We start from the raw sequence: 25,713 nt of genomic DNA, 5'->3' as shown, positions 1-25,713 counted from the left end.
AGCCTTTAGTTCTGCTTGGGATTGTGCCCACCCACATGCAGGACCTTGCACTTGGCCTTGTTGAACTTCATGCGGTTCGCACAGGCCCACCTCTCCAGCCTGTCAAGGTCCCTCTGGATGGCATCCCTTCCCTCCAGTGTGTCAACCACACCACACAGCTTGGTGTCATCAGCAAACTTGCTGAAGGTTTCATCTCAAGAGCAAGTTGTTGAGTGAGTTGGGAGAGGAGGGAGGCCCATATCACATCTCCCTTCTTGCAGTTTAACTTACCCCCAGTACTTAGAGTGCATCCACAAAGGCATTGCCTCATCTGAGCCCCATTTCCAAGCCTAGCTACGGTAACAATCTGTTGGACAGGGATTTGTGGAGTGCTCCAAAGAGATGAGTATGAAGACACCTTCAGAGGTTGTCTGGTCCAAACAGTGGTATGGCAGGGCCAACTTATCTCTACTTAGAGATTTACTTTCTCTTTGGTGTGCTAGAAGGCAGCTCAGCGTTTTCAGGATGTTTCAGCTTGCTATGCCTTTTCTTGAGCTCTTTCATTCACTAAGCAAATGGCAGAAATGGCAAGGGAAGTGAAAAGCCAGTAAGGTGAATATCCAGACAAATGGGCATCCCTTGGCATAGGTCAGTGAGATGGCAAGGTATGTTTCTCCTTACTCCTGCTGTCTTCCTCCCTCTAACGCTCATGATGTGCCGTGTATTGAATCCCTCTATGACTCAAGGACCATCTAACACAAAAGGCCTGTTCCCACTCCCCAGGGTACTGGCCTTCACGTCCCATGCATTGGGTTCAGGTGACAACTGTTGGTTTGCCCCAGCCCTCCTTGATGCGTGTCTCTGGCAGTAGTCTGCTGCGGAGAAGAGAGCAACGCATGCCCTGCTCTCTGGCCAGAGCACATCTGGGGATGGGTCAAGTGTGTCAGTGGACAGTGCTACTGCATTTTAATCTAAGGCAGTGAGGTGACTGGAGCAAGACTAAAAGGCTGCTCAGAAAATTCCTCTCTCTTTCAGTCATCATATGGACATCTCAGGTGTCGTTTCAGTGGCTAAACACAGATGTCTACAATATAGACACCTGCGCTGGAGCTAGTTGTCCTGGTTTCCTTTATAGTCAGTGAAGAGAAATAGATTCCTGTCGAGTCTTATTTGTCTCATCCTGCAGCAGAGGAGGTGACATCCAGCCCAGAAGTGCCCGTTCCTCTCCATCACTAAACAAGATCACCTGGAGAGCCATGTCAGATGTAGACATCTTAGCTATAGGCACCTTACCTGAAAAAACTCCTCTCCTTTCTGACAGTGCTCCTGTGGTCTGAGGGCCCTGCTCCTCTTCCCCTGCCAACCCCTTGCCCATTGAGAGAGCAAGCTGATACACAACAAAAAAAAGGCTTGAGACAAGTGTCATGGAGGGAAGACATGTCTACAGGGTGTCATTCAGCTGGAGGAATGCAACACTGAAACTTAAGAATGGGTTGGCACCTCCTCATCTGTTTAAAAGTCCTAAGAGCTTTCTGAGACATCAAAAATAATGTAATTGTCCCAGTTCAGCTGTTATGAGAAGTGTGAGTGTGCAGAATGCAGGACCGGACAGTTTAATTGCATTATCCAGCATAGATTTAGGAGTCCAGCGTTAAACCCAGCCTTCGAATATCCAAGGGTTTGAGTGATAAATTAATTAATTCACATAGATAGAACAAAAGGAGCTGAAGCAGATTTCCTTACTGAGATCTCTGTGTACCCAGCTTCCATTAAAATTAAAGGTTATTTGGAGTCTTTAATTTAAATGTCTGTGTGCACATTTAAAACATGCTCAGTTGTAGGTTGAACTTGGTGGGTCTGGCAAACAGGGTACTTCTTGTTCTTGTCATAACAGGTTGCATGTTGAAAGTGGCCTTTAGTGTAGGCTTCGTTATGCTTCATTCTCTGTGCAAGCTGTAGCAAACGTAGTGTGAAAGAGGCAGGGATCTGTTGGAAGAAGCTTGAGTTACCGTCACCTCACAAATGGCAGAAAGCCGCGTGACTTTGGGTTACTCACTTACTGCCTGTGCCTGTCTGCTTCCCATCTGTAACACAGGGGTGACGCTGACCCCACAAGCTGGTTGGGAGGCTTAAATCATCAAGGCTTGCGAAGCCTTCAGATGCCGCGCTGCTGAAGCCCTGGGGGGAAAAAAAGAAACAAAAATCAAAACATTGTGCAGAGTAATACTCCACTGATGCAAAACAAACAAAACATCAAAGATAAAATAGTGGACAACTGCTTCCTACATGGGGGGTGATCGGCAGTGCATGTGGGGTGAGTCAGAGGTTCTGCAGGGTGGAAGAGCGGTGCCTCGTCCAGGTTGTCAGGAGAAGTGGCTCCAGTCTTGGCTGCATATGAGCTGATGATGGGCAGGAGTACATGTCTCGTTCTCCAGAGCAGAGCACTGGGGGCAGCACTCTAAGGGCTGGACTAGCAGCAAGGGGGGATTCAGCTTCATATCTGTAGCCTTCACTTGAAAATTAATTTGGGTTCCTTGGCTTTATGCAATAACATTACTGTTATTGTCTAACCTAATCAACTGTGTACAGGCAAAATAAATTTTTCAAGTCCCCTTCTCTCCCCAGCACACACACACCCCCTCCCCTATCTCTGAGAAATGAATGAAAGGCATACGAGTGATGTTGTGGGCCTGATCCCTGCAGAATTTCAGGGCTCAGAAACCCTCTGAGGTTCAGGAGACTTCGACAGAAATTTTGAAATTTCTATTTAGCAAGCTGGACTTGGGTATGTAGCGAAATGGGATCTGGTGCATCGTTCTGAAAAAGGGCATTTGTAAAAGAGACAATCACGAGGTTTGCAGGAGTGTAAAGCTGCAAAATTAAACTCATGCAGCTTTAACTTTTCCTCTCCAGCACTCCTGCCCTCCCCCCATACACATGCTGTCCAAGCAGCTTGTCTGCTTCAAGAGCTTACTTTTACTCTTAGGAAAAGCAGCAGTGAAACTTCAGTTGACTTCACACAATACATGGTCACTGGAAATTCCTTTGTCATCTTTTGTCCACTTTGTGACTAGTAATTTCCAGTCTCCTGAATTATGCAGTGGTTCTAGGGTTTAAGGGTTTTCACTAGGTTGGGTTTTCTTTATGAAAGACTCATTTTTCCCCTGCACGTACTTGCTGCAAGTCACCCATCTTGACATAGATGATTTCTCGGCAGACAGTGAGTGAAATGATTGTATCCTCTGCATTTGATAGGCAATATTTTTTTGCCTGCTTTCCCTCACTCATCTGTCTACCTACTCACATTCCCTTCCTTCCCTGCAAACTCGCAGCATATTCTCTTCCATAATTCATTATCTCAAGATGTACTTGAGCATCTGTTTATTTTTTTATTATTTTTATGCTTTCTTGATAGATTTATCAATATTTTAGCAGTTGGTTCTTTTCATGTGCACTGCTCTCTCTCTTATTCATACAGCTGTATGCTTCCAGTGCAGGCTTTGGACCCAGGGCAATACTATCAGCTGTCAACAGCCACCCATAGTTGGATTATCTGAGCTGTGGAGTTTTCACACCTCAGATGCCAAGGCAGCTTGGGTTTAGCAGTGTTACTAGGTGAGGTACATGGCTGCGCTGCTTTCAGGGCCAACTTAGTGCTGGAAATAGCTCTGGTACTCTACCAAATCTCATCTACTTCCCATGCCTGCCTTCCTGGGATGGATGGTGATGCAGCAGGACCATCCCAATCGGTCTGCACCAAGTCAACGCTGGTTTTTAGAGGTGTAACTCCAGGCTGGGCCTGACTCTGTGCCTAACCTCCCCCTTTCTGCATCCCGAGCACAGGGAGGGCAGCGCTCACTCCACAGGGGGCTTGCCAGCCACATGAGGTCTAAGTTGGAGATGACTGCCACCACAGCACATTGCACAGTGCCCTGCACTAGCAAGGGCTGGGGGCCTTACTGGTGCTTTGTTGGATGAAGAACAACCTGAGCTCCTTTTCCCAGTTTTTGAATTGTGCATGAAAAAATAAGTCCCACCAAACTTTCTTACTCTTCCTTCTCACCGGGGCTGTCCTGCATCTCACCCAGACCTCTCCTAGAGCAGCCCGCTGGCACAGTGAAAGTCTGAAACACTTAAGCTAGATGTTGGCAGGGGAGGACATTTGGCAGTATGGGAGGCAGAACCTGAGCAGAACAAAGAGGAAATGACATTAAGCTTGTTGTTCTGAGTGTTAAGAAGTCCACCAACCTTCAGGGTTTTCATAAAAATATCTTGATTAGGTCAAACCCAAACTAATAAGCATCAGGACATAAGAAAATGAGCCATGGTGCTGTCCACAGAGCACACACTCAGATCCTCTCCTCTGAATAACACACTTTGCAGAGGTAACGGGTTCAGCTGGCAGGTGGGCCAAAGCAGGGGCACCCAGCCTGACTGACCGACCCGGCACTTAGAGGATGAACTGAACTTCTGCAGCATAGCATCACTTCAGGAACTAAACCCTGGTTTCTTCTTTAGATGGGCAGTGGCTTTTCTCCATCAAAATGTTTTTTTTTCAGAGATTTATCATCCATCAAGTAGCCTTAGTTTATTAAGGGAACTAACAGTCTCTTGGGGTTAACTTGTGACCCTATCCTCTTCCAGCTCAAATGTTTTTCTCCAGATGTTTCCCAAACTGCAGTCTGCACAACCCTTATGGTGGTCTCTGTGACTTTTCCTCTGCCCATGCAAAAATAACTGTGATGTGTTGATGCCCTTCTTGGGTACCGCTGCAGACACGCTCGGGGTGTGCAGCCAGCAGATTGCCCTTCGTCAGCCTAAGATGCCTTCTTTCTTTTTCAGGTGTGTGAGAAAGAGAAATTGCTCTCAGAAAGGAACCAGCTGAAAGCAAGCATGGGAGAATTGTTAGACAACTTCTCGTGTCTTTCCCAAGAAGTGTGTAGAGACATGCAGAGCCCGGAACAGATCCAAGCTCTCCACCGATACTGCCCCGTTCTCCGACCCATGGATCTACAGCCAGCTACCACCATCAGCCCCTCCTCAGCTGGCGTGGAGCAGAGCCTGGTGACCTCCCAGTGTGTCGGGGAAAGCATGCAGTGCTGCTCGGAGCAAAGCTCGGTGCAACTGGGAGCGCCCTGGCTGCCCAACAACGTCTCGGAAAATTGTTCGGCCAGCGGGGGGTTGGATGGAGCTGACACAGGTACTTACCCCGAGAGAGAGCTTCCACCAGAGCAGAGCAGCCAAACGGTCACGGTAGACTTCTGTCAGGAAATGACTGATAAATGTACAACAGATGAACAACCTAGGAAAGATTACACCTAGTGACTTGTAACCTTAACGTTACACCTGGTCAGGTGTTCTTCAGTCAGCCAGTGGCAGTGCTCATTTGTTGTCTAGAAGAACGTATTTGGTGCACACTACAGTGGTCTTAGCAGCAATACTGTTTTTAAGTATTCCCTCCTCTCTACAAGCAGGAGTTCTCTTCACAATGGTGCTATCCCTTGCTCAGGCAGGGAACGAAGCAGTGGCAACACTGTCTGTTTTTGTATGTTGATTTCAATCTTAACAGGGATGGACATAACACCTCTGAGGACCCAACCGCAGCTTTTTTCTCAGTGGCCCATGTCACAAAACCCTAACTCAGGAATTTCCTCTGAATGTTCAATTTTTCATTGAAGACAGCTTCTTTACACATCAAAGTTTTATAGCTAAACTGTACATATTATATATAATATATATAAAATATATATATCCATATGCAAAAGTCCCTGCATGCCTCAATTTTTCTCATCCTACAAACTGGAAGCTTTCATTTCTATTGTATAAACAAGTTCCAACATTCCTTTTTGTCTTCGATGCTAGAACTAGTTTGGTAACTTGTTACACGATAATTTTTTTTTCTCGGTTCACAGTTCAGCAATATCATTCGATTTGTACTTATTTATAAAACTTTAATGTTGGAAACTTATTTGAGATTTTATTATAGACAATTTTTTTGGCACAGCCATTTCGTGCCACTTGAGCAATGTGGAGTTATTTTATTTTCTTGCAGATACTGTACAGTAATGGTCAACTTTGCCACTTGCACTGAGTTTCTGGTCAAACCTCTTTTCATAAATGAAGTCGTGACTTCAGTATAACTTGAGTATATGGTTTTCTTTGCTTTATGGCTTAAAGAAAATAGAAAAGTTTTAGCTAATAGACAAACACTCAGGAGCTCATTATGTAGTAAAAACGGTCTTGCCAAATACTGAATTCACTATACAATTTGTAAAGAGAATCTGCTTGAATTATTTTTATATTCAGACTTCTTTCTGTTTCACAAACCAAGTTTAAGTGCTGTTAATGATGCTTTTGGATTCTTATAGGGGAAAGTATATTTCACTCTTTAGAGAAAAAAGTATTTGACAACTGGATCAGTTCATCATACGTTCCATGAAGTAAAGCAAACGGAGATCACATCAATATACGTGGGTAGGAGCTTTTTCTCCAGCCCCGCTCTGCATCCTTTACTCATGGAAGCAACTGCTGCTCCGGCTAGTCCCCAGAGCCTCACCTCAGCTGTCCTCAGACGTTACCGTTTTCCTCACCAGACCCGAGTCGCAGAGGTGGGTCCGGTGAAGTCAGTGACCCTGCCCGGGTAGGCGGAGTTGCAGGATCAGACCCCTAGTTGTTGGCTTTGGTTTCCTTACAGAAGTCAAGTTAGCACTGTATCCTCTAAGAGCAAAACATGCATCTGCCAACACCCGATTCGGTCACTTACCCATCAGTTCTTGTGTTCCAGGATCCTCTCATCCTGCAGCATTGCCCTCAGCACAAACCGCAGCTAAAAGAGTGCTGTCTCAAAGGAGACTACTCAGTGAATTGGCTTAGTTGTAACTGTATTGGATTTGTATCTTAAGCAATGTTGACTCATGTTATGACTGTGTGAGACAGCAGCTTTCCAAGCATAACATCTGTATGTACAGTGTAGACAGAAAAACGTCCTCCTAATGCTTTTTTAATAATTACTATTATTATTCTAAGTGTACTGAGTTTTTATTTTGTGGTTCTTTGCCCTATGTGTGCCAGGTTGTGTGGCTTTATCCTGGACGACAACTGTCATGTGCTTTACTGGCTGATATTGTTTGTTCTCGCTGAAAAAAAAATGACCAGCTGTTCACACCTATTAAAAAAAAAAAAAAGGAGGGGGGGAGGCAGCTTCTCAGAAGCACTAAGTGATAATGTGGTCTGTGCTAACGTTTACACTAGAGGTGTGCGCTGGTGCTTTTTTGAGGCACTCAGTAGATCAGCATCTTGACCCTGGAGGAGGAATCAGCTCCCTCTCTCCACTTCTTCCATCTTCAGACTGTGCTTATGGACCGTCGCCCACTCGCCACAAAGTCTTGCTTTTACCCTCTTCACCCAAACTATTGTAGCCAAGCTACCGAGGAGGAAATGCATATAGCATGTGCCATGTTTGTTGAAAATACTTTTTTTGCCCGCATGTACAAAAAAACCCTAGTATATAATGTAGGAGAATATTTATGTTTAAGTATTAATCATTACTGTACAAAATCTTTACCTTTAAATGTTCAAAAATATACAAATGCCATAAACTCCTAGTTCACACGGTTGAAAAAGGGGGAGAAGTCATCCTTTCTTTTTAAAAAGAGCTTAAACTAAAAATATCTGACCCCCCCTCCTAGCCATCTTTTGCAGGTAACTGACTGAGAAGCTCTTTGGCAGGTGGGGGGATTTGATTTTCCTTTGAATTCGTTGACGTTGCAAAGCAGTTCTGTGCTTCGCAGAGAAGTTTTGTTTCTATGAGACCATGGTGAAAGCTAGAATTTAAAACTAAATGTGAATCACATTGTAGAGTCATAGCTACTTGGGGGGGGCTGGGGGCGGGCAGGTGGGAAGGGTCAACTGACACAGTATTTTAAAGATGTTTTTCTGTTGCCTTTTTTATTTTTAAGTGACCTCCTATATATATGAATAGATAGAATGTTTTATGAGTATAAAACCGAGTTTTAACTTGCTTCCTGACATGAAGATTTACTCTACTAACAACTCATGTGCAACTGGTACTCTTGACCTCATTCCAACGGTTTAAAAAACCCACCCACACAACCCATTGCGCTGCAGCTCTTAGGTTTGACCTGGCTTCATACTGGTGCTGGGTCTCTTGATTTCCTCTACCTTGGGAACTGATATTTAAAACCACTGCTCAAATAAGTGTCTCTTCCTCAACCTTTCTCTCGTGTCTCTCTCTTCCCCTCCCCCAGGAGCTTTTCTGGATGTTTGATTTCATTCTTTCCCTTTAGAAGTGGCTGATTTTGTGTCATTACTTCCTATATTTACATGTATCATGGTTTTTCAGTGGGGTTTTTTTGGTGGTGGTGGTTGTTTTTTTGTTTCTTTTTTGTTTTGAGGGTTTTTTTGCTATTTCGAACCATGCTGCTCTCAAAGCGGTTACTAGGCTAACGTTAAAGGAAGACATTGGGAGAATTAGTTTCAGACCTGGACACCATTTGACATGACATACCCAACCATTCGTATCATGAGGTCAAACCAACTGACCACAAGAATACTGCAGTATTTATGAATTTTAAGTGTTTGGCCAACAATCACCATAATCTTAAGTAAGAATCTCTTTGCTTTTGTCAAAGAGGATATGTGCAGCATCAGTCCTGTCGGGTGTTGCTTGGGAATGGCATGGTGAGACCCCATTTTCCCGCTGGGCACGGCACTGCTCTCAAGGGCGTGCAAGTCCTTGAGGCTTTGTCCAGTCTGTATCTAGTCCTCCTTTTCCTTTGCCATTGCTATACTTGTATCGCCAGGAAACCTCATTTCATTTAGGCTCGTTATGCTTTGTCAGGTGAGTACTACACTATATAATGTGTTTGTTTCTCTGCGTTCTCTGGGGGTGCCTTGAACACGATTAAAGCTCATTGCAAGCTGATTCTGGAACAAAAAGGTAGTGAAAAAAAAAAGGAAAAAACGAGAGAGAAAACAAAACAGAAAACAAGCAAAACAAAAGCAAAAATGTTGGCTGTGTTATCAGGAGATCCCAGTATTTATATCACAGACTTCCTAACATGTGATGACTCAGGCGTCAGTTTGATGCTGCAGTATAAAACGATTATTTTATATATTGTACAAGTAATTTATTAAATGTCTTTCTAAGGGTATATGCTGCTTTTAAGATGCACTATATTTTTGGATCTAATCCTTGTATTATTTTTTTTCCCAAGGAAGTAAAATGTGCTGCAAAGGCAAGCCACAGTGATTAGTATGCTAACTGCTACTTCTCTTTAAGAAGGAGAGTGGGAACTAGATACGTAACTTTGCTAAATGGATTAACTGCTGCCAGAGAAATGGTTAATGCTGATAGTGTGGTCGTTAACCTGGACTCCAACACTTCATCAAGTCTGTACTCTACAGAGCGCTTAAATAGAAGTTAAAATACCTAGATACATAGTTAGATTTTTTTAATATGTAACTTTATGATTGCCTAACAAATTTTTAAAAATCTGCATGCTGGAATCACTATAATCCTGTAATAAAATGAAATCTGATCCACTAGGAGAAAGCACGGTGAAGCATAGTAATTCTAGAATCAACACCGCATCCTCACTTGCGTTTTGTGACCCACTGCTGCGGCGGTTAAAAAAGCGAGTGGAGTGGGTTTTGCAGAATAGAAGGCCTGCAGCGAATTTTGCAGTGAGGCGAAGCGAACGTTTGCCAGGTTTACACAAGCTCGCAGTCTGCTCCACTTCACGTCCTCTGCCACTGCAACCAGGAGCGCTGCTTTCACCTTTTCCTTCTGATCTGAGATGCGTTTGGAGGTGCCGCTGGCTGAATGTTGTAGCCCATGGTTGCAGCATTTTAAAAGTCTCTATTTTAGGGCTGCCTGGAGAAGGTTTAGCTCAGTATGAGCAGAGGAGCTGATGGCCTTGCATAAGGGAGGGGGGGGGATCTGCTAAGTATGGAGCGGTTTATTTTTATCAGAAGTGAGGTGAAACTAAAACCATTAACATAAAGAACTTATGCTCTCTTTCCTGCTAGAAATTTTCTCAACAGATTTTGACTTCGTTTCAGTTTTGTCTCTGCCAACACAGTCCAAGTTAATTTTATATCCATATATATATGTATACATGTATGTATACATACATCTATAATTCTAGTCAGAGTGTGTGTTTGTGTATTTTCCTGTTTATAATACATATATGTATATTTATAATACTCCTTGGAGTATGTCGTGACTCAGGCATCAGATCTGATGCTGTAGAATACAATATATGTGTATATGCATATGTTCAAATACTGTGTGTATATTTAAAAGATCTATTGTTGGTGGTCTGTAGAATAATTATTCCCTTTACTCTCAAAATTTTAAAGGCATTACTTGCAAAGACTAAGTGTACAGTATTTTCCTACACTCCACCAAGATAGGTATTATTTATATCGAAGTCAAATATTGATATGCAGTTTAAGGTATTACACAGATAACGTTGCCATTTTTGCAAATAAAATCGCTTTTTGGCAGGAAGGAATGCGAAAAATACCTTTCTATAAGGTCATTACCCCAACCAACCGACTGCTAAAAAGCCAGTTAGATGACTCCTGTCCTTCTATGAATTTTAGTGACTGTGGGCAGAGCCCTTTCCGTAGGTGAAAGTCACTGCGTGGTTCATGCAGTGCCGCTGTTGTCCCTTTTGGCTGATTAAGGGCATGCAGAAAAAAACTAGCTTCCTAAAATAGAAATGGCAACTGGCAGTGTTTGATTTCATTGATTGCTTAGAAGCAGAGACGGTCCCAGGCTACGAACCCAAACGACCCCTCCGTTTTGGAGGGAGCCGAGCGGGGGCTGCAATTGCCGGCCGGGCTCGTCCCTGCGACCAGAGAAGCCCACCCTCCGGGACGTGGGCAGAGGAGGGAGCAGCTACCCCGCGCCGGGGGCTGTGAGGCTGGGATCCCCCTCCCAGGCTGGCGCTACCCTGCGTTTGTGATGTACCCGAGAGAAATGCGCGTGGTTTCGATCCTCTTCTCACTACTAGGTTTGCTCTGCCTGAAGCTATCTGGATCCCTCAGACCGGCAGGAACGATACTAAACACTTTGGTGATACTCGATGCGTGGTTGTTTACGCGTAGTTCCAAGCATCACCTTTGATTTCAAGGGTGGGGATGTCCTAAGAGTTTGTTCCAGAACCAGTTGGTTACAAGTGCACCTCTTATATATGCCTTACAAACTTCAGAGGCCATATTCAAAACAGGGTTTTATCAGTGTATGCAAGGGGGTGCAACCCCTCTTCTCTTCCTCCCCAGGTCAAACAGTATGGACAGTTTTCACACATATCTACCTGTATAACCCTCTGTACCTCTCATAACTGGTCAATGACTGTAACAGGTTACATCAGGTGTTTTTTCTACATACTTTTTACACAAATTCTATGCGATTAATGTAACTTAATTCAATGCATCATTTTATTGTACTAGTTCTTAAGCTTGTCTTTATTTTTTTTCTAGGTGACTGTGGTTTCTTGTGATTTTTATTGTATAAATAAATGAGGTGGCTGTTGATGCTTACTCTCTGTTACTAAGAATTTTTACCTTTTTGGAAGAAAGCATTGCTACGAACTAATGAATTTAAAATGTCATTTACTCATTGTAAATACAGTATTGTGCAAAAAGCAAAAATGAAAAAAAAAATACACCCAACCCTTTTCATTCATTTGAATTGCTAGTGTTAACTGAATTTTGTCTAGACACCATTTCTGTTGATGAAATAAAGACATATCATTATGTATTGTAAATCGACTTATCCTGACTGAAATTGATGTTGCAGTGCTCAGTTAATGAGTGGGTTGTAGGTGAGATTCGGGAGGGTAGGTTGGATGTGGTTGATACTGCCGGGTAAATCTCTGGACTGATGAAGAGACCTCCACTCACGTGGTCCCATTGCTAATTCACTCCTTGTCTTTGATCCAGGGATCCAGTTATCTTTGATCTGCTGCAGGGTATTTCATTGCAAAGATGGAGTAAGTTGTTTTGGAAGATGAAATAAGCTGTATCTATACCCATTCCCCCAGTGCTTGACTTAAGGCAATTCTGCTAAGTCTTTGTTTTGGTCTTTTAAAGTGTCAGTGTACACGGTGGGAGGCAAGGGGAGAGGTTGGGGTTTGTTTCCCCTTTACAGAAAACCTGAGCGAAACTGAGGGAGGTTTCTGTAGAAATAAAATACAGCTGAAAATCTCAGTGTGTAACCCAAATACGGTAGCGTTCCGTTCTGAAAGAGGAACTTGTGCCATGGACCGTTAGCATCACTTACACTGCAGAAGATGCAGAAAGGAAAGAAAAAATTGTGACAGCCTGCGGTGCTGTTACCACAAGCAGGGTGTGGGCTCTAGTGGGGGGGTTGCTCTCAGGGACTCCCAAACACATGGCAGCTGCCTCTCTCCTTGGGCTGGATACACCCTGAGAGCCCGCTCAACACCTTGGCAGGAGGAGACCTGGGAAGGGGGAGTGGCACAACCAGTTGTCCTACCCTGGTCCTACCTTGCTGGGATGCTGCCGTGGGAGTGGGGAGGAGGGCGAGCTGCTGAAGGGAGGGCCTCAGGCTTTTTTATCACCCTGGAGCGCGTGCCCTGGGCCACCATCCTTAGGGATGTAAACTGTGTCCTCCTGCATCTGCAGCAGTGAAAGTTGCCTGCAATTTTTTCAATCTTAAAATTCTCATGGAAGAAAATCAAACATTACTTTCCAGAGTTCCCCAGTTTTCTGAATCTTCCTGTTGAGCATATATGAAGAAAGCTTCCCACCCCCGCAAATCTGTCAGACGATGTAGCATCCACCGCATTTACACATAGCCTGGCAGTAGAGAATGTACTTCAGGAAAGCTGTTTCTCCATCCCTGATCAGTTGTTGCTGGCGCTTAATGGCCACCATCTTAAATATTTCCCTTTTTTTTTTTTGCCTTCAAATACTGAACAAATGCACAGGCAAACTGCCAATCAGTTTGTAGTGAGGCAGAATATGAATGTAAATCCTGTGCACTAGAACAAACCCACTGTAATCTCAAGCAATCTTTACGCTTGACTCTCTTTTTTCCTGCTGTCCTGCTTTCTGCTGGCCTTGCCTTAGAGTTGTCCACTCATGGAGGATTTTTATGCTTAGGGAAAAACCGACATAGCAAATGAGCTTGGTCCAAGCATCGCTTGCCGTTGAGGTGATAGCAAATGCGAGTTATGATAAGCTTCACAAATAAAAGCAGCTAAAAGCGTGTGGCCAGAAACAGGGTCAGGGACAGTCAGAAGAAGGTGCTTTATTTTGGGGATACAAAAGTGGAAGGACTGCTTTCTTGGGCTGCATAAAACCCAGAAATCCAACCCTCCAGAGCTAGTCTGTCCCAGCAAACTGAAAATGAGCTCTTTTTGGCTTCGCTTGTCTTTCAGTTCCTCTGTATGAACTAATGACACAGTGAAAGGAATAAGCTTTTCATGACCCTGAGGTGACACCTCGCAGATGATCTTGAACAGCGAGCTGAAGAAAAGCACAGATGTTTTGCACTTGAAATAAATTGCCCAGTTTTACTTAGTTTCAATTTTGAAGCCGAAAGTATTAGCTACGAGGAGGCTACGTTAGCACAGAAAGTCTCTGTCAGAGCTTGAGGACTGCATTGGCACAGGCAGACGGGCAGCAGCGTATTCTTCAGCTGGTTTTTTTATCTCTCTTAAATTCTCTGTCCCTGCAGATTCCTTGAGTCTTTCTTCCATCTTTTATTCATTTGCTGCTGAAGCCTGGGGAGATAGAGGCCACGAAGCCTTCCAGCTTACTTTCAAATCAAACTAACCCTTTCTTGTAGGTGCCTTGGGTCTCCCGCTACCTTGAAGGTCTATGGATCGGGCTGGTTTCTGATATGAACACTGCTAGCATGCACAACAAGTTGTACATCCCAAAATGTTCTCCCAAAGACACAAGGCTATTTCTGCAGTGGCAGCACACACTGACCAGATCCGACTCGGTCTACGTGAGAAAAATCCTGAGTTGTGGAGCAAGCTACCCGTTAGCGCCAGCAATCAGAGCACAGTACGGGTTGGGATTGGCGTAAAATGGAGGAATAAAGTGTTTGCTTTCTTGAACTGTATTATGAATTTAGCATTATAGTGTCGGGAGAGGGGAACATAGCAACATATTATCTGCTTTTTATCTCTCTGCTGAAGGTGGTTTGTGCTCAATCCCTTAGTTTAGTTCTTCTCAGAATGTCATTACTTTTTCATGATAGATGATAGTTCTAGGAGCATGCTCTGAAAGATAACAAGAGAAAGAAAGCATGAAGCTGAATTGGCTTAAAGGAGAAAAAGAAATGTTATCATCGTAATTAACCCAGGTTCCAACACATACATAGTTGGGAAGGTGGGAATCTGGCATTCAGCTGACAACATACTTACCTTGCAGGGCTTTGTTCAGTGCTAAGGGGAGGGAGGGAACACCTGCTTTTAAACCAAAATAAACACATTAATCTCTGAAGTAACTTGCGTGAAGTCAGCGTATCCATCCTAGGGCCCTTGCTTTACATGTTAAAGGGTTTTGTATATTTTTTGTATATTTTCAGATGGACTCAATTAAGCAAGTTCCACTTTCTAAAATACAGCTTATCCATTTGTTTTTGCACAAATCCTCAGAGGGGTTCATTAGTTGTCAGCCACTGCTGACCTCCAAAGTTTACCTGTGTTTGTGCAACTGGTGAGTTGGTGTTTGTGCGACCTTTTGGTGACCAGGTAGCTTTTGCAGGATAACTGGTACACTGGCTCTCATCACCATGAGCTGCTCCTGAGTGCTCCAGGACAGAATAAAATACAACTACTGTGGAATTTCTTGTTGCTGGGTTTTTTTAAAAAAAGAGGTGTTTGCATAGAGAAACTGTACAAAACCCGCAGTAGTTACCCGCAGGTGTAAATGTGAATACCTTTAAGGATTCTCAAACATCCTAGAGGAGCACAGGGTTTCACCAGTCCCTTACCCCACCTATAGATTTTCCTGGTGGAGCTTAGCTGTTTCAATAACTCCTCCGCGGTTATTAGGTTTATTTCAATGTACATTCACTCTTATCACACTGTTCCCAGCCCCAGGAGCGAGAGCGGGTGAGCAGCTAGTTAAATGAGTGGATATTTATTCCTCAAGTGTTGTTGAAAGGGTGAGTAAACATGCCTTGTTCTGGAGAAGACTGCAAGCATTCAGGCTGAATAGCAGCTCTCTCTTTCATATCCTGCTCGCTACGGAGTATTTTCCCACTGGGTAAAAGGCTCAAAGCTGGACGGAGACTTGAGAAGTCAAAAAAGAATTGAACAGCAGAGAGGAATAAAAAAGCAGTGCCGTGAAGGAAACCGGACCCAGTGAATTGTAAAATTTCCCCAACTTTGGCAGAGCCGGGATTTCAGCCCCAGAGACTTTCTTTTCTGCAAAGGAATGAAATCAGCAGCCCTATCTCAGCCCAATTCTGTGAGCTGAGAGTATCAGCTTTACCAGCTGCTTCATTATCAGCTTCATCCCTCTCATTCACCATGAGGAGGGGGCCTTGCTTTTAAAGATACACTGATTACTTTGTAGCCAATAATAGAGATTTAAAGAAATGACAGTCTAAAAGCACAGGGCTCCCTGGAAGAGATGGTGGGCTAAAGAATAAGGAATGAACATGAAGGCGGGAAAAACTCAGCACTTCTTGAAAAACAAAAATCTGAATCTGAGTGCCTAAAAGGCCTAATTCTTTCTGAAAATACTGATCTAGTAATTTTGGTTTCCCAGGAGAATGGTTCAGCTAAAATATTGCTATAGAATATTATAAATCCTCTAATGACTTCAAATATTGTTTTGTGACTCCAGGAACTCATCTTGGCTGAATGAATAAACACAACCATTAGATCATGTCAAGTCTCCCCATCTTCTTGGTACGTCCTTGAGTAATCTAGCAAGAGGACTAGCACAGTAGTTCTCTCAATGCACGTTCAGGCTCGGGGTGCAAATGTGATAACTTAGTTCCAAGTCATCTGAAAGATGGTACCTTTGTGAGAAGAGTTGCCAATCTAGTGTAAATAGTCCCAATCCCAGTTAACCTTATTAAAAGTCATAGGTTTTAGAGCACACCTTAGAATTCCTTAGAAAACTATTATATGTAGGCCAAAAAGAACTGATGCTGGACATGCTCAGGTAGCATGCAACTGGAGTCCTCTGCTTTAGAAAGGTGAGGAGAGATACAGCTAGCAAAAGACTTCAAACACAGCTAGCAATGAAATGCCACACAGCCTCCAGCTTTTGTAGACATCTTTGTGTTCAGCTATTGACTTGTGCTGACACTGTGACACTCTGAAGATGCAACGCCAGGCTGTGGCCATGCTCAGCTGAGCTTTCTGATGTTCTGCAATCGTTCCTTCAGTTTGTAGAAAATGGCCAAGGAGGAAGACTGCTTGATTCTGGCAATGGGTGACTTTGGAAGTAAAGCTAATTGTTCAGTTGGAGTGCTCAGATCTCTTATTTTCATATCCCCCGCCCCGAGAAAAAGAGAGTTATTGAATGGTCCCAATGGCTCACGCAGTGTTGCACCTGCGAGGCAGTGAGCCAGTACCCCTTAAGGCAGTGCTCCGAGAGATGCCTATTACAGGCTGTAATTCCTGGCCCTGCCTATTTTCAAGAGAGCACAGATTGTATCTGTACTAGGTTTATACTGACCTTTGACTGCATCAGCCTAGTAATTTTATCAGACTTAAAAATGTATCATGCACCAGTCAAGGGCCTGAATGGTGCAAATTATGTGTTTGGGGGTTTTTTTCTCATACGCAGAATCCTATTGACAGCAGCATAATTCCTGCACACCTTTGTGAATCCGACTCCCAGTTGTTAATTGTTATTGCAGTTATACTAAATTCAGTGGAGCTCTTTTCACTGAGTTGTGTGCGAAAAGAGCCATTTAAGACCCGTTTGCCTAAGGGACGCTGGCAGCCTAGGACCATGCAAAAGGTGCCCCTTTGGTCCATAGCTGTATCTCCCCTTAAATAAAAGTGAAGATGTGGTAAGAGAATGCAAAAGTTAGGGCAGAACTATGTATGCACCCACAATATCTCTTAAAAGATAAGATACCATATATTCTCTAAGATGTATTCTCTAAGAGCGCCTTGGAAATTATTAGTTTGTGGCCAGTTATCGATGAACAAATTGTTCGCTATCACTTCAAGGCATGCTGTGTTCCTCAGTACCAAGGAGTTTTGGTTTTTTGGAGGTTTGCGGATAGCACGTTTTCACCTGTGCACACATGCTGAATTACCCTGTTAACGTAGAGTTTCGTAATGTTATTTACCCTAGGTCTCCACTGCGTTGAGATTAGCTCACCCGTTTAGTTGGTGATGCTCTTGTCATTGCGTTTAGGTGGACTGAAATCAGTTGGGAATTACCCTGATGTCATGCAGCGACTCCCTTCTCCTATGCTTTTTGCCCTGTGCTTTCGCTGATGCAAAACTGTGTCCAGTTTTGGTGGTCTGTTCTCAGAACCTAATCAATTTAAAGTTTGACCAACCAGTGGCTGAAGGAAAAGATATTTTTTCACAATGGATCAGAGTTTCTTGAGAAGCCTTTAGCCTACTAAGTTTTTCAAGATTTCTGCTTCTCTCATTTTTGCTTCCCAATATGAATAATGGATAACTTTGGACAATGCAATGACTAAGAAACTGAATAGAGTATGAAGAGTGAGTGGTTTGGGTGTAACACTAAACAATTGGAAAGTAAATATTTTTTCAAGGTTTTATGCCACATTTGGACGTGAAATGAAGAAATTACTCTTCACCTCCCCCAATTCCCGATGAGGAGGTTTTAAATAGCTTTGTCAGTCTACGTTGTGGCCAAAAAATGGTTGATCTGTCAAAATCTTACTGATGAGAAGGGCTTTTCTTCTTTTATATATATAAGTGGTCTGGTTTGAACTGAATTCTGAAAAGCTGAGGAATCCTCATGCCAAACATGCATGTTGTATTCAATATCTTCTTGAGCTGTTTCATGAGGGTTTTCAGTGAAGGATTGAATGCATCCTCTCTTCAGCATCCCAAGTAACCTTTCCTCTAAAGGGGAAGCCCTAAGAAGAATTTCCTATTGTCTTTGAGGAATGGAATTTTGTACTTTCTTGTAAACAACTATTTGATCATGATCTGGCCAGCTGCTATCCACCACCTGGTCTTCACGTTTTGATCAAGAGGATGCAATACATTATGAGAGGTAACTTTTACAACATTTTATCTGTTAAAGACTCAGGTTTGATGTAGAAATGGCATTGCTGATATTGCTTAAAAATCTCATCACTGGCTAAAAGTTAAGCATCCGTACCTGTACTATTAGATGTGTTAGGTGCTTTCAATGTTATGACGCACAGGATCCAGTTGACTTGTACGCAGACTCTTGCAGCATCAGATGGTTTGGTTTTGTGTAGCTTTGAGATTTTTCTTTCAGCTAAGAAAGCTGTGGTGTTTGTGGGCAGTTGCAGTTGTCCTTCTATCTTAGCACAGAGCGTGGGTATGTGTTTGGTTGGAGGTTGCTAGATGGTTGTTGAGCTATAGAAAGTGATATTTTCAATGTTGTGTTAATACTCCTCTCTAGTTGAGCTAATGCGAAGAATGCTACAGACAAATTCTGGCAGAATGGTATGGATGAAGGGGAAAAAAAAGCATTCCAGCCATTATGGAGGTAAAGATTATAGTTTGGGAAAGTTATCAATGAAAATTGAAGAACAGTGTCAATTCCACTATGTTTTTGCTCCATTTGGCAATCCAGTTTAGATTAGTAAAATCCAGGTTAGAATAGACTGTATTTTGGCTGTTCAGAAAATGTTTGTGCATGTTTGTTCATTATTATGTTAAAAAGTGTCTGTTCTTTCCCTGCATTACTGTTGCAAGTCACTATTAATCCGGCATGGCAGTAGATACTAATTTTTTGTGTGCTTCAGTTGGAATTTTTTAATACAAATCCTTGTAAGGCCTTTTTTTTTTTTTTTTTTTTGATAGGATCACTAATTTTTGAATGCTTCTGTCACACAGGTAAAACTAATCATACATATTTTTCTTTCATCTAAACATTAATACATGATGTTTGTCTTCTGAAAGTCAAATTAAAACAAATCAAACCAATGCCGAGTGCCTTTGACAACCAAAATGAAATAGTGAATATAGGAATTGGGAAATACAGACCAGAAGCATATATAAGCTTTAATGCCCAGATTCAACATTATGATGATGCACCAGAATATTTGTGTATTGAAACTGCTATTCACAAAATGCCTTAGCAATGCTAGCAGTAAAGTGCATTTGCCAAAATATTGACTCAATTGTATATAGAAGCACCTTTACCTTAAAATATCATGTGCTGTAAACAGGAAGCAACAGGTAGTATACCTACATGAGTCACATTTCAAAATGCTAGTACCTGTCCCATATATAACCATCCCCAAAGGCAGCATGCCTGAAGAGTGTTACTTTCAAGAGTAATGACATCGCTTTGCAAACTGACTACATTTCTCTGCAAGATCTCTCCTGAAAGACAGTGTCATTGTCATTAAACAGTAAAAGCTGCCAGGGAACTTCTGTGAGTCCTCAACAGGGTGCTACTGAAATTCTGTCTTGCTTGGTACCTTTTTGCACTTTGCCTTTTTAAAGAGCCTTCTCATCTGAGTATCAAAAACCAGCAGAAGATGGACAGACTGGGCTCTAGGCCCTCTTCCTGTATTAGAAATGGCAAAGTGGGAAGTGGTTAAATTGCCTCTAAGTGACAATTTAATATAGCTTATGCTGAATGTTTATATATTGTAGAAACTAACTCCATGAAAGCAGGAACTCACAGTTTTTTGATGAGCAATGTGTAAGTGTGCCTTCTGCTTCTTGCCACAAAAGATTTGAAGTTTTTTGGTTGGTTAGTTTTGTTTTATATTTAGGAAAAGTATTTCTTTTTAGGAAGAGTGAGAAAAAAAATGAACAGAATTGATAACTTTGAGTATTGTGCGATGTAATCTTCTGGTTTTTACATGCCCTATAAAAAGGTATTGCTCCTGCAAGCATTTGTAAAGGATCTTTTTTTGCTGTCAGAGGACAAATCCCATGATCTGGAGCAATCAGAATTCAGATTACTTTAAAAAAACCCCACTTGTTGTTTCTTGAATGCAAGCACTATATCTTGTCAACACTGACTGTAAGCAAGCTTAGAGTGTGTGGCCAAAAAATAGGAATGCTGTAGTTGTTGGCCCTGGCATAGCAATTATTCGGTGTTTTATATGTAGATTTTTTTATTTATTCATTGATTAATTAATTCAACTCAGTGGTTGGCCCTGGGAGAAACCCCCTGAAGCCAAAAGCCGTAGAGTCACTGAACTCAATGCATTCAAGACTTCTCTTGCAGTGTCAAGCAGGCTGGAACTGAACAAGCTTCCCCTGGGACAGTCCTCTGGAGTCGACTGGGATGATGTAATGAGCATACAAAAGCTGGGATTCGGTGACTTAGAGATCCTCAGGACTCAGTAATTCCCTAGTGATATTTTTGCTTTCACCATAGAAGGGGATCAAGCGTGCGGGAGCTCGGCTTGATCCGGGAAGGATGCGAGGCGTTAGGCCTGTGTCGGAAGTCCTGCCCAAGCCTCCCTGCCCCCTGGCTCGCCCCCTCCTCCCCGGGGACGGGACAGGGAGCCGGGGCCCCCCGCCGTCCCCCTCCCGCGGGCTACCCCGGGGGCCGCTACTTGCCATCGACACGCGGCGTCCCATGGCGGCGGCCGGCGGCGGGCTGCTGGGCGGGCTGCCCTCCTCTCGGTGCTTCCCCTCCGAGCCGGAACCGGAGCCGGAGCCGGGGCCGGAGCCGCCGCGGGAGGCGGCGCTCTCGCTGTCGCTGCCCGCCCGGCTCCCGGTGAGGACGCGGGAGAGGAAGCTGGACTTGCGGGTGCCCGGGCAGTGCCCGCTGTCCGGGGAGTCGCCGCGCTCCTCGTCAAGGTCGCGACAGACGCTGACCCGGCTGTGCTTGCGGGGCACCCGCCGGGCTGCTGCCGCCGACCCCGCCGCCCCGGGGACTCCGCCCGCCGCGGCCCGCGGCGCCTCCTCGCTGCTGGAGGAGGGCGGCGGCTGCTGTCCGTGGTGCTGGGCCGCGCTGTGCCGGCGGCGGGGCGGAGGGGCGCCGCGGAGCTCTCCGCGGTGCTGGCGGCCCAGCGGCCCCGCTGGCGCGGGAGGGGGAGCGGCGGCGGGAGCGTGGGACGGCGGCGGAGCGGCGGCGGGGAGCGGCGGAGAGGCGTCGCTGGCCGGGCAGACCGGCGGCACCACGGAGCTCTTCTTGGAGTTATAGAGGCTGGTGTCCTCCTCGGCGGGGCCCGCCGGCCGCCGCGGCCGCCTGTAGAGGCTCTTCTGGATCTTCTTGAGGCCCAGGTGGGCGATTTCTAGGATGTTGAGGAACAGGGAGACCGCGGCGATGCTGTTCATGAAAACCATAAAGATGGTCTTCTCTGTGGGTCGGGACACAAAACAATCCACCGTGTTAGGGCAAGGGGGCCGAGTGCATTTGTAAAGGGGGGACATGTGAAACCCATATAAAAGATACTGACCTATCATAAAGCCCACTTCGACCACCGACCGGGTCAGGATATGTAGGACATAGGTGCGCAGCAGGGACCCTCTCAGGGGTGCCTTATTCACTTTCTTCTGTTCCTCCAGCTTACGCAGTTCCCTCTCCACTCTCCTGTGTTCCTCGGGCATGGGTTCCAGATCTTCTAGCTGAGCCCGCAGGTGGGCTTTCCTCTTCTGTCGCTCTTTCTCAAGAGCCCTTAGTCTGTAGAGTGCATGGCCCATGTAAACTAGCGATGGAGAAGAGACAAATATGATCTGCAGGACCCAGTATCTGATCAAAGAGATGGGGAAGGCTTTGTCATAGCAGATATTGCTGCAGCCCGGTTGCTCGGTGTTGCAGATGAACTCAGACTGCTCATCGTCCCAGACATCTTCGGCAGCCACTCCCAGCACCAGCATCCGAAATATGAACAGGATTGTAAGCCAGATTTTGCCAACTATGGTGGAGTGGATGTGCACCTCTTCAAGGATGCTGCCCAACAGGTTCCAGTCCCCCATGATCAGAAGTTCATATCTGAAATACAAAAATTTTATGTTATTTTAATACAATACTGGATTCCTTTTGGAAATGGCCTTCTTTAGTATTTTTTTTAAATAATGATGTTTCATAGTCTTTCTTCATAGTCATTCTTCTGATAGCAGGAGAGCTCTTAGAAGTTCATAATTATTTTCTACTTAGTAGGTCTTTAAATGAAGGCAGACTTTATGATTACTTTATGGTGAAAGATGCAAATGTGAGGTTATTTTAAACTGAAGAGAGATTGATTTCAGCTTTAAGCCACGGTACTTCTTAACTGCCTACAGTTTTACACTATTTTCTTCCCACTAGGAAAGAAGACAAATTTTTTCACTTTGCAAATCCTTTGCCAACTATAGTTTAATTCTACACCCACTCCATTCCACTGTCTGTGGCTTTGCCATGGTTTTGGGTGAAAAACAAGTAGAATAATATATAACACTCATAGCTTTCATTTGCTTGATAAGGTTTTGAGAAGTATCTTATAACCATGACATAAAAATGGTTCATTTTGTACCCCAAGGTAGTAGCATTATTAGTGCCGTCCATCCAATATTCTCCCGTCTACCAGGGTAACAATCCATAAGTTTCTCCCTTGTATTCCTAAAAGTACAAATACATAGCTAATTTACACTTAGCTGTACATGTATAAATAGTCTCAGTTCTAGGATAACGTTAATAAATTAAGAGTGGTTCTAGGATTACTATCTTTAATTTTATGCATTTAAAGTCTTACTGAATCACCAAGACTTTGTCTTAATTATAAATTTGAACATATGAGATAAATAAAAAAGGGATTACATAATGGAGTAATGTGAAGGTTTTTAGCTGTGAGTGTGAGATGATCTTTTTAACTACTTCTTTTCCAGAAGCTCTTTGATTCACCAGCAAATTGATCTACGTTCTGCTGCCAGACGGTTCATTTCCAAATCGCTTCTCTGGAAACTATTCAGGAGCTTCAGGTAACGTGGGGAATTGAAATGTAAGGTATTTGCCTGTTTATTTGTGAATGCACCACACGTTTGGTGTCGTGTCCCTGGAATTTTTTCTGCTAACGTGGTAATAAAATATAGAAAGCAACTGGGATCATATCTACCTTAGGGTTTGCACATAAATTTTTTATGCTACTGTACTTTCAAAACTTCCCAAATTCCACTAAACCACAACCTTTAGTGAAGTGTAATTTCTAAGTTTTTTTAAGAGTGGCTGGTTGCAGTTCCCAAAATCTTACACAAATTTAATTGATAGCACAGCTGGGTGATATCACCATTATCGATATAGCTTGGTTATGGTTTATGATATGATCCCACATAGCATGATTCTGCTTGGAGGCTGTATTTATCCACATTGCGAGTAAAGATTTTCAGTTGTAACCAATAGTGCAGTCATTCTCTGCGTAGGCATCCTACAGACTTTATTTTTAAAGGTTTTTCTAGGTTGTTTTGTTTTTCTTCTGCAAATTCGAATCTACACAATGAACTTTCCTTTGGCACGGGGAACTCGTTGAGGAAGCCTAGCCAGTCAAGCTACTTCTTAGGTGCTGTGATGCACCTGGAATACCTTGTTTCCCCACTCCTTCCCTCCCATACATGTCATTGAAATGAGATACGTGAAAAAAAAGTCAGCAAGAATTATTGTAGTCTCTTTTCCTCATCTTTAAAGAACTCAGAGCTTTCTTCTGACTTCATAGAGATCTTTCTCAGAGCAGATGTCAAATTGTTGCAACTTCATAGGTTGGGTGGGTGTAAAGACATTTATATGTTGAAATGTTTACTAGAAAATATTACATCTCAAGCTAACAATGTTGAATCTGCTTTTCTGAGCTTGGAAGTGCTGATACAGAATAGTTCACCTTCAGTAAAGTGAGAAGTAGAGATTTAGGTAGAGCAAGGTCCCAAACCCACAGTACTCAAGAGGCCAAGTATGAGTGGGTGACACTTGCTGATTGCTCGGTACCACTTCCCCTGAAAGGTGACTGAACGATGGCAACGCAGCAGTTAAGCAAAGGAGCTTTGGGTATATTTGCTGCCTTGCAAACAGCTGGTCCCTCCCTGAAATTGATGGACTCTGCAAAAAAACCTCAACAAACCCCAACCCGAGCTAGATGCTAAAATGTAAACACAAGGTATAAAAGGGAAAGGAGACATGTTTTAATGTCAAAGATGGAAAGAGAGCATTCCTCTAGCACTAGGAATTATCACCGCCCATTTTGGAGCAGAAAGTGAATGTATCCATTCGGAGTAAGAGAGGACAAGAGGAGGAGTATAAACATATCACTCTGGCTCTTTAGATGTGTTTGTTTCTTAAGCTGTTTCTACCAGTATTTAAAGAACTCTATCCTCATCTTTCCTGTAACAGCCAACAGGGGAAAGTAAGTGTAGGAGTGGTGTAATTCCACTCCTAACTGAGCTTATTTTACCAAGATATTTTCCCTCAAATCTGCACTGCTAGAACCACAGTATGAATACTGACATGGTGAACGTTGCGTATAAAGCAAAGAAGTCAGTCTAGAGCCACGAAAGTCAGAGTTTCTAAGAAATCAGCCAAAACTACTTTAGAATCTTGTCATAGCAATGTGCTTCCAATTTTTCCATCTTTCCCTTCCCTGGTCTTATTTGAGCTCTATGCAACGGAGTATTTCATTGTACTGTAAGAGTATAATCTCAAATATCAATGATATCATTATTTCTAGTCTACTAGTGTACTAGAAACTCTAGTATTCTAGTATACTAGCCTAGTGTACTAGAAACATACCATTTTTAGTACGGATTGTACATACCTGAGACACTTCTCTTTATATCATCTGACTGCCTTTGAGTCTGGCCAAATATTTGTATACGGTTATTTCAAACAATAAAAATTCATGCATGTAATCAGTTAGAACCAGATGTAAATCTATAATTTCTCTTGGAGAAAGTTTCTTTATTTCTTGGGGTTTTTTTACTTCTTTATCTTAAAGTTCATTTGGTCATTTGCCACTACTCAAATCATTTCTATATTAAATTTATACCAGCTTTTCATCAGCTGTGATTTGAAAAAGCAGAGCCAAATCTTAAATTTCTTGTCAAAAAAAGTTAAATGCTAAGATGCAAATATTTCTGGGTTTAATTTGCACGGCTTTGAGTCTGACAGGGACCTGCCTGCTCCACACTGTCCTAGGAAGAATTATTTTTCTGCCGCTTACCTTAGAAGAAAGCCCTCGGTTAGTCTATCCTAGAGCATTGCAGAAGGAGCACGCAGCGCTGCTGATTGCTATAGCTCAGAAACCTTCCATCGACAGTGCCAGGACATCCCCAAAAGCCAAAGCACAGACGTGTATGCTGAGCAGACTTCTCGGTTCTTTGTAGCTGGATGCCAAGATCGCTCAGTCTAAACTATTTGTGCACAGTTTAAAAATCAGCAGATGATAGGATAGTGCCTCTAGCCAAAATTATCATGCAATTATTTCAGTCAGTGGCATCTAACAAAGCCATTCCCTCAAGGCTTGATCTGTAGGGCAATAGTTCACAACACCCCTATGTCTTGTTTTAGTCGGTTCTTCAAACTTTATGCTTCCACCGAGCTCCCAAATTAAATTTTATTTTGTAAAGTGTTTAAATAGGCACC

General features: G+C 43.4%; 2 protein-coding genes across 11 annotated transcripts in view; one reads left to right on the top strand and one right to left on the bottom strand.

Annotated features, from left to right (window-relative positions):
- BACH2 (BTB domain and CNC homolog 2) overlaps window positions 1–11,772 on the top strand; it is a 198,460-nt gene extending 186,688 nt beyond the window's left edge. For all 10 annotated transcript variants that reach the window (XM_054820170.1, XM_054820174.1, XM_054820176.1 and 7 more), the window contains one exon: window positions 4,822–11,772. In XM_054820170.1, the coding sequence (XP_054676145.1) occupies window positions 4,822–5,301 (480 nt within the window). In that variant the 3' untranslated portion in view covers window positions 5,302–11,772. The remainder of the gene's footprint in view (window positions 1–4,821) is intronic.
- Window positions 11,773–13,122: 1,350 nt separating this feature from the next.
- On the bottom strand, window positions 13,123–25,393 carry GJA10 (gap junction protein alpha 10). The gene is made up of 3 exons (XM_054820179.1): window positions 25,292–25,393; window positions 20,720–22,104; window positions 13,123–14,267 (listed from the first exon to the last, which is right to left on the bottom strand). The coding sequence occupies exons 2-3, from the start codon at window positions 22,086–22,088 to the stop codon at window positions 14,218–14,220; spliced, it is 1,419 nt and encodes a 472-aa protein (XP_054676154.1). The 5' UTR covers window positions 22,089–22,104; window positions 25,292–25,393; the 3' UTR covers window positions 13,123–14,217.
- Between the last annotated feature and the right edge of the window lie 320 nt (window positions 25,394–25,713).

The sequence above is a fragment of the Grus americana genome, chromosome 3 (assembly GCF_028858705.1).
Source record: "Grus americana isolate bGruAme1 chromosome 3, bGruAme1.mat, whole genome shotgun sequence".
Classification (NCBI taxonomy): Eukaryota; Metazoa; Chordata; class Aves; order Gruiformes; family Gruidae; genus Grus; species Grus americana.
Note: the sequence above shows the minus strand (reverse complement) of the source record. Positions and strands in the feature narration are given on the sequence as shown.